This window comes from Mytilus edulis, chromosome 9 (assembly GCF_963676685.1).
Source record: "Mytilus edulis chromosome 9, xbMytEdul2.2, whole genome shotgun sequence".
Taxonomy (NCBI): Eukaryota; Metazoa; Mollusca; class Bivalvia; order Mytilida; family Mytilidae; genus Mytilus; species Mytilus edulis.
In genome coordinates this window covers 25327084-25340664 of record NC_092352.1, presented here as the reverse complement: position 1 = coordinate 25340664, position 13581 = coordinate 25327084, and the positions used below count along the sequence as shown (strand labels likewise).

The following is a 13581-nucleotide window of genomic DNA, read 5'->3' as shown; positions in this document are numbered from 1 at the left end:
TCAAATGTCCCCTAGTAGTTTTAATTTTTTCGCTCAAATGTCCTGCGCCCGCTTTCAGATTAGTATTTTGAATTACTCATTCCATTTTGCAAGAATAAAATTGAGGTAGCCTCTACATACAGTTCAGATATCAATGAATGATCCATCTTATGGCACAGCAGATGGTGGTCTGACACTATATTTCTTACCATAAAAAAGAGACCATCTATACCTCAGAGTCTTGCTTTATTAACAGTTTTTACTCATATTTGAACCCTTTGTATATTTTCTAGCTGTCAAGGCTATTGACAATATCCCACTTTCTCCACTACATATTTAGTTTTTAATGTAATTTGACTGAGCTAACTGGCTTTAGTTTTCATGTCTGGTGGCAGGACAGTTGATTATATGCAAGTAATGGCCCAGTTAAATGTTAAAAAAACTTTACTGTAATTATAAATTATTATTTTATATTTTATCCCTATAGTCACTTATAACTGTAATGCAACATATCATTTTCAACACTTTGAACATTTTAACTATACACTTCTCAGTATCAGTTGTGAAATTTAATTATAAAATATAGAAGCGATGCAGATATATATTTGAATATATGTGCTTAGTGCCATGATTATAAACACTCACTTTGCATTGGATTCTGAACTGGATCTCATATTTTGGTGTACTTGATCTAATGTTTTACTATCTACATTCACTTCACTTCTAGATCCTTTCTCTAAATACATTCTGAAAATATCAATATATATATATATTATGTTTTTAAAAAGTGAATAAATAAGGCATCAACCTTTCTTTTAAATATTTCATTTCTGCAAGTAAATATGATATACCTGATGAGTATAGAGTAATTGTATATTGACATAAGAGGTCTTTAAACACAGTACATGTATCTCCAAATGGATTTTTTGTTTAATATAAATATCTGTGTATATCTATTTAAAACAAAACTCTTTTTAATAGCAGATAAAAAAAAATACACTTACTACTTTTATCTTTGTCAAACCACATTTTAATCAACAAAGGTAGCATACAACAGTTTTTGTATAATACTGTTAACATAAGGAAATAAATACAAATGCACACACTGAAATGTCTAAACCACTTTATTGATCATGATATTTTTTATGTTGAATGTAACATATATTTCACATTATCAATGATCCATGAAAATGAGGACAAGGTTGGGTGAACTATGCCAGATAGACATTTACTGGTACACCTTAGAATCATTCCATTCACCAAATATAGTTGATTTATTACTGATAGTTCCTCAAAAAAGACCTAATCACAAATACTTAACATTGACCAATGATCCATGAAAATGAGGTCAAGGTGAGAAGAACATGCCAGATATAAATGTACACCATAAATTCATTCTATACACATTATGAAGTTGACCTATTGCGTATAGCATATGAAAAAAAGACCTAACCATAAAAACTTAAAAGTTGTTCACTGATGCTTAAATAAGGAAAGTCAGAAAACATTGTATGATAGATAGGTATACCTTGCAATGATTCTATTTACCAAAAATAGTTTGTCCTATTACCCATAATAACTAAACAAATTGCTTATAAAAAAGTTATTTTAAGCAGTCTGTTTTAAAACAAAAAAAGAGAGGTCAAGTACAACAGACATGTCTGACAGAAACTCCAGAACAAAAGGCACAAAAACAAGAAAAAAAGCCATTGATAGAAAGTATCAAGGTCTCAACCTTCTGAAATATAAAGCTTTATACAAACAGTTCACACCATCACTGTCGACAGATTGCATCTCTATTGCTCCCATTTGTGACATTTGTACCAGGCACAACAACTACATATCATGACATTTTTTATCCTTTATCCTTTATTGAAAGCACTCGTTTGTTCTCATAAAGAATAGTTTTTTCATGTGAAAAAGTCAAGGAAATATTTCTAAACTGAAATAAGTAATATATATCCAGTGCAATTGTTTAAAATACTATGAATACTTCCTTGGGAACTATTTTTTTAAAGCTGTTTTACACATTTGTAGATGACATCAATTAAAAAAATTTTCTATGAGGAAAAAAAAATAAACATTCCTAATTTTTCAGAAATTATATCAAAATAAAGAATGATGAGGATTAAGGGTAAATTGAAAGTCATTCAAAGTCCAACATAAACTCTAAAATTGTGAACAATCATAAATATTCAAAGCCTTCAACCTAGGCACAAATAAATAAAATCTTTTTCTTATTAATGGCTTTGAATAAAACTTACCCATGTTCCTATATGTTACAATAGATTATTTATAACTGTACATTCAAATATTATTTGTGATTGTCTTACTATATTATTGCAAACAAATGCATTGGCATCATCATTGGATCAATAGTTAATTACATTTCAAATTTTGATATCATTTTTAAGAACAATTTTTCTAAAATTGCAATAATCAGTCTCATCTTCTTATATTGCAGAAGACCAGCCACAAGAAAAAACATGACAAATCCATGCAATAATTTCTAAATTTATAGTATGGTTATTCATTTAAACTTACTTATATATACTATTCATTTCTTCTTTCTGTCGAGATCTTGGACAACATTTATAATTTTCCACAGCACACCAGAAATGTAAATTTTCATGGCTATATTCTTTTTGTAAATATTCATCAAATTCACATTGTCCACGAGGGTCATTAATTAGTTCATAAAAACTTATAGCCCATTTCTTCATTCTGGAATCGGTAGGAATGTGAACACTGGTTTGAAAAAGAAAGTAAATATATTATTATATAGAACATTAAGACTTGACATTAGAAATTAATGTTACTGTGGATTCATGTGTGGTACCAATTTTCATGGATTGAGAAAAAAATATATTTTCATTGTATATATGATTTAGTTGTCTGCTAAGGTTTACATAAAAGCTTATAAAAAATTGGCACTTGGTTGAACATTTAAATTCATGGATCACATTCATCCACAAAATCTATGTTAATTGGTATCCCACGAATTATAATGTATCCACAGTAACTACACAGGAAAAATTTGCTTGTGAATTTCACATGAAAAACTTCAACTCAAACGAGCTTATACATGAAACTAACCTGAAAATTTTTATGTGAATTACATGTAAATTGAGATTCACATGATTCTCACATGAAATCTTTCACATGAACTTTTCCAAAAAAAATTGGACTTTTTCATGATTTTAATTTAATTTGAAAATTTAGATGTTGTTTGAATTACTTTATTTTAAATATTCATGTGATTTCATGTGAACAAAATTCATGTGAGTTTCACCCGATATAAATGTGAAACGCACATAAACTAATTTCATGTGATTTTCACATATAAGCTTTGTTTGAGGTGAAATGTATGTGAATTTCATGTGAGATTCACATGAATTTCAATTCATGTGAAATTGGTGCGAGAGATATTAGCCTGTGTACGTCCAACCTAATGTGTGGGTTTGACTACAAAACTTCAGTTGTTATCTTGTTTTTTTTTGCAGATAGATTCTCCATACTAGTGCTCGACAATATGAAAGGTTTTTTTCCTCATTTAAAGTGTATTCTTTTTTTGCTGTGGTATCCTACAATTTTTAAGAGTGGCAATTTTTCATAGCATTTAGTATAATCATAAGTACCCAGCATTCCATGAAATCCCACGTATAAATCTCCAATGTATTTCCGTTGTCAAACTATTGCAATAATAAATGCATGCAAAAAATTTCTAAACTCATAGTAGATGGCATGGAATGATCTAAAAAAAATTCTAAACTCATAGTAGATGGCATGGAATGATCTAAAAAAAATTCTAAACTCATAGTAGATGGCATGGAATGATCTAAAACAGTAATATTTTGAGATGGTTTCTTACTCTGGAGAATTAATTTCCCACAGCATGGTTTCATCAGACATCCAAGGATTTGATGGTTGGGTTGCTATCACATCCATGAAAGGATCAAATTCTTTATACTGTTCCCAGCGTAATTTGTACCTGAAATAATAACCTGTCAATTAATTTATTGTGGTATATGATTCTTCAACTTTTGATTTACAAAGGATATATTTCAGATACGATATCTCATACTTGATTGAATGGTTAATTACATGTACTGTATATGTAATTTTATATTAATACATAAAGTTGACAAAAAAGTCTTCACTGCATATATACAAACACTATGAAATTTACTTAAATTGCTGGTGTATTATCAAAAGAACCAGTGGATTATTACTTTGTTAAATGTTGATACTTCCATTTTCATTGGTTTCTAATTAATCAAATATTAAGACCAAACGAGTATACAAGTTTTGCTGCGTTAAATGTAACCCAAATAGCATTTAAAGTATTGGAAAACATATTACTGCCAAGCTGCTGACCAAATATGATGTCATTCCTTTCATTTTTACAGGAAACATGTGTGAAATATTTTTGAGTTCATTCAACATATTAAAAATTTCAAAATATTGGAAAGTAGAGAGTTTGTCTAACATATTTGAAAAACGCTCACATTACACTTTTTATCAATGTTAAGCTGTGGACTAAATATGAATTAATTTTGTTCTGTGATACCTGAGAAAAGTGGAATATAAATGTTTGTTGGACCGACACATAGACTTAGAAGATGAATGCACTCCAAGATTAGTGTATAATAAATCTTCCAAAATCTGAATGCTAAAATATGTTTTCCTGAACAAATACTTACGACTCAAACACCATAGAAAACTTCATTCTCGGTCGTCCAAATGATTTCTTTAAGAATGCAATCTGAAAATACACAAGTCATTTACTATATGTTTAGACATTTTCATGATATGTTATTCTTGCTATTTGTAAATAAGATCTGTTTTTTTTTCTTTTTTCTTCTTCTTAAATTTGATTGAAAAAATGCATTTCTTGTATATATGTTCAATTTTGCAAAGATTATTTTTCAAGTGGACATTGCAACAAATATCACGAAAACTAAAAAACATAATTTGACATTAATTTTTCCTGTAGAAATTGCTATCTATATATAAATAGTTAATGGGCATACCTGTTTCTCTATTCTCCTTTTTATATAGATTAGACCTTTTGTTTTCCTGTTTGAATAAGTGTTTTTTATTTCTAGTTTTCATATAGATTAGACTGATTTTTGTTTGAATTGTTTTACACTTGTCATTTTGGGGCTCTTTATAGCTTACTGTCAGGTGTGACACAAGGCTCTATGTTGAAGGTTGTACTTTGACCTATAATTGTTTTACTTTTTACAATTTGTGACCGTGAGAGTTGTCTCATTGGCACTCATACCACATCATCTTATATCTATTTTAAATTCAAAAACATTTGAAGATGTGGTTTATATCATGTCATACTAATCATAGGCAGAATTGACCTGATTTCAAATTTGATATGTCTAAAACAAACCTCTTTACGCAAAGCTTCCTTTGTCTTCTTTCTTGCGATGATTTGTTGTGGTAGAAAATTTTTCTTTGGTCCCTCTTCTAAATTTTTCACACAGCCAGGCTGGAAAAAAAAGTTCTCACATGTTTTAATTGTCTTATGTTTAATTACTTTTCAAAGATTCTAGAAAAAAAGCATAATAACTATAATTATCCTTAATTTTAATCTCAGATTAAAGGTTACCAATCCCATGATTTTGACATATTTTGTTTGATATTTTTCAAACATCCCACTTGCATGACTTGTTTAAAAGAAAGCTAGGTAAAATATCTAATTCTACTAAAAAGATATTTTTAAGTGGAAACAAACATGTAGTGGTGGTGTGACGCATATACTACACGAAAGTTCTTCAAAACGAAATTATCAATTCCTCTACATTCAGGTCAGTGCGCACCACAGAGAGTCAAATCGTTAACAAGCATACCACTGCCACTGCCCAGCTTAAAGCATCTTCCGGACATTTGAAAGTCCCTACCATGTACTGGTTACCGAAATTACACAAAAAACCATTTAAATTCCGTTTCATCTCCGCTTCCAGTAAGTGTTCTACTACTAATCTATCAGTGCTTCTAACCACCTCCCTTACTACTATCAAAGAACTGGTTATTAACTTTTGTAATAAAGCTTATGAAAATAATGGTATTAATTATTTTTGGAGTGTTAAAAATTCTTTAGAGGTTTTAGATAAAATACATGCTTTCAATGGTCCTTACAATTCTGTTGACAGTTATGATTTTTCTACTCTGTACACTACACTTCCACACAATCTTATAAAGAAAAAGTTTTTGTATTTGATAAAATGGTCTTTCGAAAAATCTCATTGTAATTTTATTTGCTGTAACTCATTTAAGGCCTTTTTCTGTAACGAAAAAGGAAAGTATGCTAGATACACTTACTGGAAATGTGAGGATATGATTGAAGCTTTAAACTTTCTGCTTGATAACATTTATGTACGTTTCGGCGATAAAGTGTATCGTCAGGTAGTAGGTATTCCTATGGGCACCAACTGTGCCCCTTTAATAGCAGATTTATTTCTATATTGCTATGAATCTCAGTTTATGACCAAACTCAGTAAAGACCCATCATTGTTACATTTGGTTGATACATTCAAAAATACCTACCGTTATCTGGATGATATTTTTTCGTTGAATAATCCAGAGTTCTCTAAATATACTTCAGAAATTTACCCAAACGAACTTACTTTAACTAAATCTAACATAAACAGCAGCAGTTGTCCTTTTCTAGATTTAGACATTTCAATTTCAAACGGGAAACTTCACACTAAAATTTACGACAAAAGAGACGATTTTTCATTTCCTATTGTTAATTTTCCTTTTTTAGACGGCGATGTGCCTTTGGCTCCATCATACGGTGTTTATATATCGCAACTCGTTCGGTTTGCCCGTGTGTGTTCTGATGTCATAGATTTTAACGAACGTAATCAATGCATCACTGGTAAATTGTTGTGTCAGGGATTTCGATACCATAAATTACTTAAAACTTTTACTAAATTCTTTCATAGATACAAAGATTTGATTAGTAAATTTGGCTATACCTGTAGAAAGCTTATTAAAAATGGTATTTCACATCCTAAATTTTATGGTAATATTGTACTTAAGGCGAGGAAATCACTATGTGATCCTTGTAAACTCATCGAACCTTTAAACAAACTTATAAGTAAGGGTTATCGTACCAATATTGTAATAAGATCTCTGAATATAGTTCACATTGGCACTAATATTGATATTGTCATTAGCAAATTAAAACATAACTAAATTTCATTATCTTTTGAGGCGAGATGTATAGAGACACAGACACGTTAACTTTTATTTCTATAGAAGTCGCTCTTCACTATACTACTACCTGTCGATACCTTTATTTTTGGCATTGCACAAGTCATGTCTTCTTTGACTATTAATGACGTTAAAATACTAAATCCCTGTGATGTGTTTTAGTCGATTTTAGTCTCTGATGCATGATTTTTTATTATTTATTGGTTTTGGCTTTTAACTAGCTGTCAGTAACTGCGAGTACTCTCAAATCGTATTTTCTTGTTAATTCGACCTGTTGATACTGTTTATAATGCTTTTTTGTTATTTTTTATTTATATGGATCTTGTCTGTACACCAGCTTTCATTATTTGTAATATCTTCAATTTTTCACTTATTCTTACAACATTTGTATAAACTTCAAGATTATAAAAAAAACGTTTTTTTTCTAAAGTGAACATTGATTGGTTAAATATTTCTCAGTCATGTCCTGTGTTTGAATTTGTTTGTTAGCTTTTTGGTCATGAATGTTTGTCTCTAATATTTAATTAACTGTGCATTTGTATTCAGATATCGCAGATCAAATTTATTCGTTCATTGTTTAATCATACGTTTTTTGATTGAGTTAAGTCTGCCAATTGATATTTTATCGTATGTTTTTCTTTGTTGTGATGTTATGCTATTGTTTCAGAAAAAGGGAGAAGGTTTGGATCCATTAAAACGTTTAATCCCGCTGCAAATGTTTTCACCTGTCCTAAGTCAGGAATCTGATGTACAGTAGTTGTCGTTTGTTTATGTAATATATACGTGTTTCTCGTTTCTCGTTTTGTTTATATAGATTAGACCGTTGGTTTTCCCGTTTGAATGGTTTTACACTAGTAATTTTGGGGCCCTTTATAGCTTGTTGTTCGGTGTGAGCCAAGGCTCCGTGTTGAAGGCCGTACTTTAACCTATAATGGTTTACTTTTTAAATTGTTATTTGTATGGAGAGTTGTCTCATTGGCACTCACACCACATCTTCCTATATCTATTTACTCAAGGTCTCTTCAGTTTAAAATCATGAGAACTGAAAAATTATTCAAATATGTTCTTGTTTGAAATTTTGTAGCAATATTTGCAAGTGATTTATATATTATTCAATTGACCAACCCATATTGCTATTTTAAGATTTTTGTATGTGTTGAAAAATGATTCAGTTCACCTCCTCTTTTTATTCATATTGGACAGAACCTATAGATTTCTTTTTTCTATGTATTATATGTGATTTTGTTTACTTAACACTTACTATCTTCCTCAAATATAAAAGAAAAAAATTTTCTAAAAAGTAAAATCACAAAAATACTGAACTTCGAGGAAAATCAAATCGGAAAGTCTCTAATCAAATGGCAAAATCAAATGATAAAACATATCAAACTTATGGGAAACAACTGTTATATTCCTGACTTGGTACTAAAATATTGCTTACTGGTGGTCGATGTATTCTCCAAAATGCTCTCTCTTGTTGGTCAAATATTATCTTCTCATTTCTCTTCTTCTTCTTTATTTCACTGAAAAATTATAGTATGCAATGTATGGCGTTCATTATCACTGAACTAGTATATATATTTGTTAAGGGGCCAGCTGAAGGACGCTTCCGGATGTGGGAATTTCTAGCTGCATTGAAGACATGTTGGTGACCTTCTGCTGTTGTCTTTTCTATGGTCGCGTTGTTGTCTCTTTGACACATTTCCCATATCCATTCTCAATTTTATATTATAAGCAAGGTGCAACATTTCTATATCAAACTATATTAATACAATGCATGCATTCGAAAAGAAAATAATGTAACTGATATTGAGAAAATACTGTTTTAAATATGGTACCAATTGATGTGAACTTAGTGCAATAAAAATACCCAACAAAATACATAAGGTCCACTTTGTTCATTCATGAAAATCCCATTCATTTTTTCTAAGAAAATATAAAACCCAAAATATACTATCATTATGCACAAAAACTAAACACCCAAAACATACTATGTCAATGAATAAACTCTGAGTGTAAAATTTACTTCCAGTTTCTATTCCAGTGCTGTGACCTATTACCAAAAAAGAAGAAGTTTTTTTCTGCAAATTTGAGTAGACAAAAATAAATGCTCCGACACTTTGATAATCTGAAATGTTTTTTTAAAACTATATACATGTACTATAAAGTCTGTGAACTGATTGATGAGACATATCTTGTCCATATCAAGGGTTTAATTGTGAAAATAACTTATAACAAAAAATATTTTAAAAACTAACAAATAGAAAACTGTTGCAACAAGGCAAATTTAATATGTGACAAATGATTTGTTCCAAAATTTTTTAAAAACATTTATATATAATTCTCAACCATATATGTATTAAGACCTCTGCACTATTCCAGAAAAATAAGGAACAAATAATGTGTCACTAAATTCTTTTCTTCCAAGTGATTTTCATATGCTGTGAGGCCTCAAAACAATCCAAAAACACACTTGTTAAATTTAACACTATGTTAGTTTCCAGAACAAAAACTAATTGTTAATTCAAAAGAAATGAACTAAAAAAGGATTCAAAACATATCTTCTAAAGTAGAGATGCAAACTGTATAAAAACTGAATAAATGGTCAACTAAGTTCAATGAATATTATGAACATATTCTTTTGCAGTAACACAAGAACCAATTGTCAATGTGAAGAAAACAGGAAAAGGCTAAAATTGGGTAAAAGGGATAAATATTTGTGTTGCAATCTTGTAAAAGAAAGCAGCATCATGTTATATAATCTTCTTAAATAAAACATTTATCAAAAGAGTTGCTGAAAGAATATAAAGTGGACATATTTTCTACTTTCAGACATAACCAAACCTTATTTTCATTTATGACTAATACCTTTTTCTGTTGGTTATCAAATAGTTAAGTATTGAAATTATTTTTGCTTGCTGTGAACTTATTTCCCCTAAAAATAAGATCCATTTGAATATGACTTGCAACCTTAACTTTCAAAAGATTTATTTTAGATCTAAATCCAATTAACAAGGATCAGAAACCTTATCATTTCATTTTAGATATTATTGTTTTCATTCAATATTTATATATATTAGGCTAAAATCTTTGATATTCAATTATCCCCCCTCCTATCAATGTAATCATTGGATAAAACATGATGTGTCCTAAATATCAAAAGTCTCCATTTGAGATCTTTACTTGGTTTAAACCTGCTGTTGGTAAAAGTCCAAATGCATGATTGATTGATTGATTGGTATTATATACCACCCAAATGCATAAAAATATAATATTGGATTTTAGGTCACAAAAACTTTTGTTGCAGTTTTTAAGCATATCATATCAAACTTTAAATGCAATATCTTGTTTAGAATCAGGGATAGAATTTCTATTGCTGTTCAAACTCAGTGTATACTCACTACAAACAAAACCAACTATAATAAACTGAAAATAAAATCATGCAAAGTCAGTTTACATAAGACACTCTAGAGATCTGAAAAAAGGAATCAATGATGAGAAAAAAACCAAGCTAAGAATTTTATCATAAGCAAATACAAAACACTTTACTTTTACACCTATTGCTACATAACTTTACATAATTTGAGTTAAATTTCTTTTAGTACACCACGAATGAGGGTCATTCTAATAATTTGAAGACTGAGGTCTTTGTCCATTTTGGGAATCTCTACCAACTGTTTTGTATCTAATTTGTTTGTTAATTTAATAAGTTTGCATTTGCACCTTCAAATCTGACAACTATGACATATAAAGATAGATGAAGCTGTGTATGCTATAAGGAGGGTCTATGAATCCCTCCTTTTAAATGAATTCTACTGTGTTTTACACTCTGATTATATTTTACACTCTTTCTACATCACACTTACCATTTAAATATTTTTCTAATCAGCCTGAGAATAGTGTGTATTAAGGTTACTAACACAACCAGAATTAGAATATTACTCTTGGAAACAGTCAAACAAGGGACTGCTATGCATAAGACAAGTGGCTAAAATGTATTTTTCCTAGTTATGATTTAAGTGGGTTTATTCCCACATGTATACATGCTGTTTAAATGTTTAAAAAAGTATTTTTTCCAGATTTTGTTAGAAACAGTATTTTTTCAAAAACAAGAGGCATCCAGGAGAGAAATAAGTATAAGCAATAATATCATAGCAGAGCAAGATGTTTGTCTACAACAGAAGAGGGCTTCAATAGTTTTATAACATGCCTACATTCTATATTATTCGATCAGAAAAAATTGTACATGTTGTATGACATTTTTGGATCTTTTTTAGGTGTTTTAAAAATTACTAAATACAATTTGAAAGCTATTATGTAATGTTAATCTGAAGAAAACAAACATTTAAGATCAAACAAGTTTTCCTTAATCATAGGTGATAGGAAACTAAGCAAATATGACATTTTGTTTTTGGGGCTAGCTGAAGCCTGCCTCTGGAAGGTGGTCTGGGCCGTTTTCTGCTCTTTGGTTGGGTTGTTGTCTCTTTGAAACAATCCCTGTTTTATTCTCCATTTCATGATAATACTATCCAGTAGTAAGTAAGTTGTTTATTTCCAGAATCAATACGTTTATATTCCTTTGCTTCTATCCAATATGTACTTACTCAACCTGTTCTGTTGCTTGTTTCTCAATAAATTCCTTTTTATCACAGTAGACTTTCAGTAATTTATCAAATGCTTCCTGAAAACACAAGTGTCAACAATTTGTTTATCTATATATTTTTGAATTAATTGCTTTTCAATGAGAACAATTTTAATCATAAACTTGCTTTTCAATTTGAAACACTTATGTAACCAGAAATGATTAGGTCCATTTAGAAGTATGGAAAATCAAAATAATCAATCATTTCAAAAGCATTGTTGGAGATTAACAAAATATGATGTGGATGATGAGGACAACTGAACTGATTTGGTAATCACAGCAAGATGCTGTTTTAGATGTTATAAATGTCTTTTTGTGTTTATTTTCTAATAATATTTGTTTAATTCATAAAGAGTTTGATAATAAAACAACTGAAAACTTAGTATTCATATAAATTGTCTATTTTAAGAACATGAAATAACTTTTGGGTGATTTTTCTCCACTATTAATTTTGGGAAAGAATTTGATTCATTTCCACTTTGACAGGCACAGTACTTTTGTGTAAGTTTTTTTACTTCACTCATTATGTGATAAATCTCCTGTTATTTTCATGTGGACAAACCTGCTCATAAGGTTCCAAACCATGTTTCTGTTTATTTCTCATGCTTCTCTTCTGAAGATAAATTGCTGAAAATTGAAAGAAATGCATTGAGAGAAAGAGATGAAACTCTTTTATGATATAATGAAATATTATTACATTCTCTAGCTTGGATGACATTTTCATTTGAAACTTTTTTCCTTACTTGTTACATCTTCTTTTGTCTTCAGACAGAAGGGGGCCTCTATGGCCTGGTATCTAAGTAGACAAACTAATATATAATTTCTTCTAACAAACAAAATGACCACCACAGAATAGCACAATAGTGTTGAAAATGGTGTTAAAAAATATTCATTCAATCAATCCATAGATAGAAAGCTGTTAATATATAAAAAAGCTGTGGTCAGTGACCCATACCATATTTTCTAGTACATTGTGTACTTCTTGTTTTTTTTTGTTTTTTTTTTATAAATATAACATACTAAATGTCCCAAAAGAATAAGATATATATGTAACAGATTTTTTTTATAACTTTTAAGCTTGAACAGATGGAACCTGCATTGTTGTATAAAGGAAACATTTGACTTTTGATATGTTTAACTGTGAAGGACATATGATGTCAGTGTTGTGTCAGTGATCCCTAGACAGGACTGTCTCATTGATCATCAGTACTCCAGTCATTCTAAAACCAGTATAGAAAATATCATACTTTATCATAATTCAATTCATTGATAATTCATAGAAAGTCAATATTGGAGTAAAACATTATACAAACCATATTCTATACTGTCTGTTGATACTTGACTACTGAATGGCCAATAAAATGGTTTCTGAAAAATAAAACAATTTCTTAATAGGAATTATTGACAAGAATCACATTTGTACCCATTTCAACCAGATGTGCCGCAGGGCGCAGCTTTATACGACCCCAGAGGTTGAACCCTGAACGGTTGGGGCAAGTATGGACACAACATTCAAGCTGGATTCAACTCTAAATTTGAATTGTGATTAAATAGTTGACACAGCATAGGTTTCTGACACAGAATGAATGTGGTCTAATGAGACTTAAAATATCTTTTTTGCCTTTGAGCAATTCACTATGCTGTTGAATATTAATCCTCTCAAAAAAATGTTTGACGAAATTTTCTTTTTATTTATGAAATCTGAAATGAGAAAAATTTAACCCCTC

At 29.8% G+C, this 13581-nt stretch overlaps 1 protein-coding gene across 33 annotated transcripts in view; it reads right to left on the bottom strand.

Moving 5' to 3' along the window:
- LOC139487890 (regulator of G-protein signaling 6-like) overlaps window positions 1–13581 on the bottom strand; it is a 64966-nt gene that overhangs the window by 16209 nt on the left and 35176 nt on the right. For 22 of the 33 annotated variants that reach the window (XR_011655899.1, XR_011655900.1, XM_071273061.1 and 19 more), the window contains exons 4-12: window positions 13168–13222; window positions 12417–12481; window positions 11817–11893; window positions 8654–8735; window positions 5384–5482; window positions 4683–4744; window positions 3851–3970; window positions 2524–2727; window positions 625–726 (exon numbers count right to left, since the gene is read on the bottom strand). Coding sequence is in view for 31 of the 33 variants with exons in the window: in XM_071273061.1 (XP_071129162.1) it covers window positions 625–726; window positions 2524–2727; window positions 3851–3970; window positions 4683–4744; window positions 5384–5482; window positions 8654–8735; window positions 11817–11893; window positions 12417–12481; window positions 13168–13222 (866 nt within the window). In the remaining 2 variants the exon portion in view is untranslated. Of the gene's footprint in view, window positions 1–624; window positions 727–2523; window positions 2728–3850; window positions 3971–4682; window positions 4745–5383; window positions 5483–8653; window positions 8736–11078; window positions 11103–11816; window positions 11894–12416; window positions 12482–13167; window positions 13223–13581 lie in introns of all 33 variants that reach the window. The other 11 variants (XM_071273056.1, XM_071273065.1, XM_071273059.1 and 8 more) reach the window with 1 other exon arrangement.